At 52.7% G+C, this 4,311-nt stretch overlaps 1 protein-coding gene across 1 annotated transcript; it reads left to right on the top strand.

Annotated features, from left to right (window-relative positions):
- The first annotated feature begins 641 nt into the window (after nucleotides 1-641).
- On the top strand, nucleotides 642-3,432 carry LOC119567628. The gene is made up of 3 exons (XM_043527920.1): nucleotides 642-1,076; nucleotides 2,778-3,125; nucleotides 3,234-3,432. The coding sequence occupies exons 1-3, from the start codon at nucleotides 716-718 to the stop codon at nucleotides 3,380-3,382; spliced, it is 858 nt and encodes a 285-aa protein (XP_043383855.1). The 5' UTR covers nucleotides 642-715; the 3' UTR covers nucleotides 3,383-3,432.
- Nucleotides 3,433-4,311: the final 879 nt, after the last annotated feature.

Below are 4,311 nucleotides of genomic sequence, written 5' to 3'. Positions count from 1 at the left end.
TCCTTGTAAGGCGGAAGCCGTTCCATACCCCTCATTGTTTTGGTTGCCCTTCTCTGTACCTTTTGCAATTCTAATGTTTCTTTATTTGATTTCAGGCGACCAAAACTGCACGCAGTGTCCAAGGTGCGGGCGTACCATGGATTTATATAGAGGCAATAGGAGATTTTCTGTCTTTTTCTCTCTCCCCTTCCTAATGGATGCTCACAGTCTGGTGACTTTTTTCACTGCCGCTGCACAGTGAGTGGATGTTTGCAGAGAACTATCCACAATGACTCCAAGATCTCTCTTGAGTGGTAACAGCTAATTTAGAGCCCATCAATTTGTATGTACAGTTGGGATTCTGTTTTCCAATGTGCATGACTTTGCATTTACCACCATTCAGTTTCATCGGCCATTTTGTTGCCCAGTCACCCAGTCTAGTGAGATCCCTTTGTAATTCCTCGCAGTCTGCTTTGGACTTAGCTGTCCTGAGTGATTTGACGTCTAACGTCTCTGTGAGCACCTGCCGTGCCCAGAGCAGTGTTGATGTTGGGTCTCTGCTGGGGTGGAAGTGAAAGCCCTGTGCAGTGTGTTATGGAGAGTGTTGTGAGCAATAGCAAGGTGGACAGGAAGGCACAATTCTTTCCCCTTAGCTTCTTCTCTCCATGCTGCTAAGGTTTCGGGCGGCTGGGGCGTGTCTTGATACCACTCATTGTCGTTTTCCTTTGCTGCTGTAATGTTTATTGCCCTGGTTCACGAAGGTCTCAGAGTGCTTCAGAGCCCCATTGTCCGAGCGTACGTGGGCGAGACCGCGACACTCGGCTGCTCCTTCAAGTACAGGCCGGGCAGCGTGGTCAATGTGAAGTGGACTAGAGCACCCGGGGTTGCGCTGGAATCTCACCATTCCTTCTACAGCGGACGGCTCAATGTGTCCTTCCAGGATCTGCTCCGGAAAGGGGAGGTCACTCTGACCCTGTCAGAGCTGCAGAAGAGGGACTCTGGTCTCTATCGGTGCCAAGTCACCATCCGCCATGAAGACAGCGGGACAGGAGCGGGCACTGAGCTTCAGGTGATGGAGAGAAACCAGAGTGATACAGGTGAGGTGGGGAATGGGGGCATGGGGTCTTCCTCCTTAATGGGCTGCCAGCGCCGATCCAGCCCCAGGGTGGGGAACTGGCTGGCTCAGGAGGTGGGAATGGGTTACGGGGCTGTCCCCTCTATGGGGCGTTGGTCCAGGAATCTCCTAACCCCTCATTTCTATTGTCTAGCATTTCCAGGGGGACGTCCACCTACCCCACCCCTAGATCCATCTCTGTGTGTCCGTCTGTCCTTCTACCCCACCCCTAGATCCATCTCTGTGTGTCCATCCATCCACCTACCCCACCCCTAGATCCATCTCTGTCTGTCCATCTGTCCATCTGCCCCACCCCTAGATCCATCTCTGTCTGTCCATCTGTCCTTCTACCCCACTCCACTATATTTAGCCCTATCTGTCCATATACCCCACCCCTAGATCCATCTCTGTGTGTCCATCCATCCACCTACCCCACCCCTAGATCCATCTCTGTGTGTCCATCCATCGACATACCCCGTCCATAGATCCATCTCTGTCTATTCATTCAGCCCTACCCCTACATCTCATCTATCTGTTTATCTATGTACCCATCTATCCCACCCCAAAAAGAATATCTATCTATCTATCTATCTATCTATCTATCTATCTATCTATCAACATAGATCTAGGGGTGGAGGATGGGTGCATGGATGCATAGATAGATGTGGATATGTCACATCAGGTCAATGAGAAGTATTCCGTTTCCAAAAAACAAATATTTCATTTCAGTATTGACTCTTCTTAATAATATGAAATCAAACCAGTCTGGAAATGCAAAATCAAATCATTCCCTTTTGACCCGATCAAAAACGCTTTCTCTGCCCCAGTTTTAAACCAATTGTCACCCTTTCGATGAGACGGCATTTCCCAAGAGGAAAACGTTCCGTCAGGACAAATTCTGACCCACTCTAGTTTGAAGCACAAATTGTATAAAGTGGAGGAGTGTGTTTGTTATTTAAAAGGGCTAAAATGACAAGCTGCCATTTTAATTTGTAAGGGGGTTTCCTGGTCCTTGTGAGGGGGAAGCCGTTCCATACCCCTCATTGTTTTGGTTGCTCTTCTCTGTACCTCTTGCAATTCTAATGTATCTTTATTTGATTTGAGGCGACCAAAACTGCACGCAGTGTCCAAGGTGCGGGCGTACCATGGATTTCTATAGAGGCAATAGGAGATTTTCTGTCTTTTTCTCTCTCCCCTTCCTAATGGATGCTCACAGTCTGGTGACTTTTTTCACTGCCGCTGCACAGTGAGTGGATGTTTGCAGAGAACTATCCACAACGACTCCAAGATCTCTCTTGAGTGGTAACAGCGAATTTAGACCCCATCGGTTTTCATGTACAGTTGGGATTCTGTTTTCCAATGTGCCTGACTTTGCATTTTCCACCATTGAGTTTCATCGGCCATTTTGTTGCCCAGTCACCAAGTCTAGTGAGATCCCTTTGTAATTCCTCGCAGTCTGCTTTGGACATAGCAGTGTTGATGTTGGGTCTCTGCTGGGGTGGAAGTGAAAGCCTTGTGCAGTGTGTTATCGAGAGTGTTGTGAGCAATAGCAAGGTGGACAGGAACGCACAATTCTTTCCCTTTGCTTCTTATCTCCGTGCTGCTAAGGTTTCGGGCAGCTGGGGCGTGTCTTGATACCACTTGTTATCATTTTCTTTAGATGCTATAATGTTTATTGCCCTAGTTCACGAAAGTCTCAAAGTGCATCAGAGCCCCGCTGTCCTCCGAGCGTCCCCCGGAGAGACCGTGAACCTCAGCTGCTCCTTCGAGAACAGACGGGACAGCAAGGCCAAAGCGACGTGGACTAGAGCACCCGGGGTTGTGCTGGAATCTGACCATCCCTTCTACAGCGGACGGCTCAATATGTCCGACCTGGATCTGCTCCAGAAAGGGGAGGCCACGCTGACCCTGTCGGAGCTGGAGGAGCGGGACTCTGGTCTCTATCGGTGCCACATCAGCATCCACCAGGGAGAGCGCGGGACAGGAGCGGGCACCGAGCTGCAGGTGATGGGGAGAAACCAGAGTGACACAGGTGAGGTGGGGAATGGGGCACGGAGCCTTCCCCCTCTCCGGCCCCAGGGCAGGGGACTGGCTGGCTCAAGGGGCTGAGAATCCCCTAACGCTCCTCTCCATCACCCAGGTAAAGAACCTGCCCCCGTAGGGTGCTGCGCCCGGGAGCTCCTGTACCAGGTCGCCATCGCCCTGGGGCTCCTTCTCATCCTCGGTCTGGCGGCCACCCTCCTCCTGAAGAGACACCGAGGTACCAAACCGGAGCCTTCCCCCCGCTAACCTCCTGTCCCCATGGGCCAAGGCCTCTGCTCGTGAACGCACCCTAGCGGCCGTCTGTCCGTTGTGGTCCATGCTGGGTTGTCTGTCCATACAACTAACCCCCCCACGTCCTTCCTTCTCCTCCCGTTCCTAGATCTCTGCAGCTTCCCTCTTCACCCCAGACTCTCTCTCACACTCCTCCGTTTTAACGTTTCTTTCTTCTCCCTTCTTCCGCAGCGCCGCCCCCCTTGCAATCCCGCCAGCGGCAGCCGAAGGTGAGACAATGCAGGCTGGGCCCTGTTCCATACAGTGCTTGGGTCTGGTCTCCGGGTGCCAATAAGGACTGGTACAATACAGTGAGGGGAGAGAACCCAGGAGTCCTTGCTCCCATCCCCCCTGCTCTAACCCCGCAGTCCCTTCCCAGAGCTGGGGATAGAACCCAGGAGTCCTGGCTCCCGTCCCCCCTGCTCTAACCCCGTAATTTCCAGTCCCCTCCCAGAGCTGGGGATAGAACCCAGGAGTCCTGACTCCCAACCCCTCCAATCTGGGGTAACACTGTGGGATTGGCTCCCTGGGAGATGCCTAAATTGGCCAGAATTAAGAGACCAGATCTGGGGTGACGACGCCCTCACAGTGTGTCTGTCCAACACAGGGTCACGGCAGCCGGGGGGCCGAGGAGAGCGAGAGCCTGCACTACGCAGAGATTAAATTTCAGACTCCAGGACGCAGGGAACACACCTCCAACCACGCCCAGCGGCGCTGAGTCCCTCCACACCCAGCACCACCTGAGTCCCTCACACTCACAGCCACGCCGCCAGGAGGGAATTCCCCACAGGAGGAGACCCTCACAGGGTTTGAGGGAGAGCAGAAGAAAATTATGGTCGTGAAAGTCCATGTGAACCCCAACAAAACCCAACTAGCCCTCTCTACGGCAGGGAATAATCGACTAG

Source organism: Chelonia mydas, chromosome 14 (genome assembly GCF_015237465.2).
Source record: "Chelonia mydas isolate rCheMyd1 chromosome 14, rCheMyd1.pri.v2, whole genome shotgun sequence".
NCBI classification, from domain to species: Eukaryota; Metazoa; Chordata; order Testudines; family Cheloniidae; genus Chelonia; species Chelonia mydas.
Note: the sequence above shows the minus strand (reverse complement) of the source record. Positions and strands in the feature narration are given on the sequence as shown.

Bases quoted from the DNA above. Each gene is read 5' to 3' on its own strand.
- LOC119567628 (XM_043527920.1), top strand. From the start codon at position 716: ATGTTTATTGCCCTGGTTCACGAAGGTCTCAGAGTGCTTCAGAGCCCC. The intron at 1,077-2,777 runs GTGAGGTGGGGA...TTATTGCCCTAG, and splicing joins GAGAAACCAGAGTGATACAG to TTCACGAAAGTCTCAAAGTG. The intron at 3,126-3,233 runs GTGAGGTGGGGA...TCCATCACCCAG, and splicing joins GAGAAACCAGAGTGACACAG to GTAAAGAACCTGCCCCCGTA.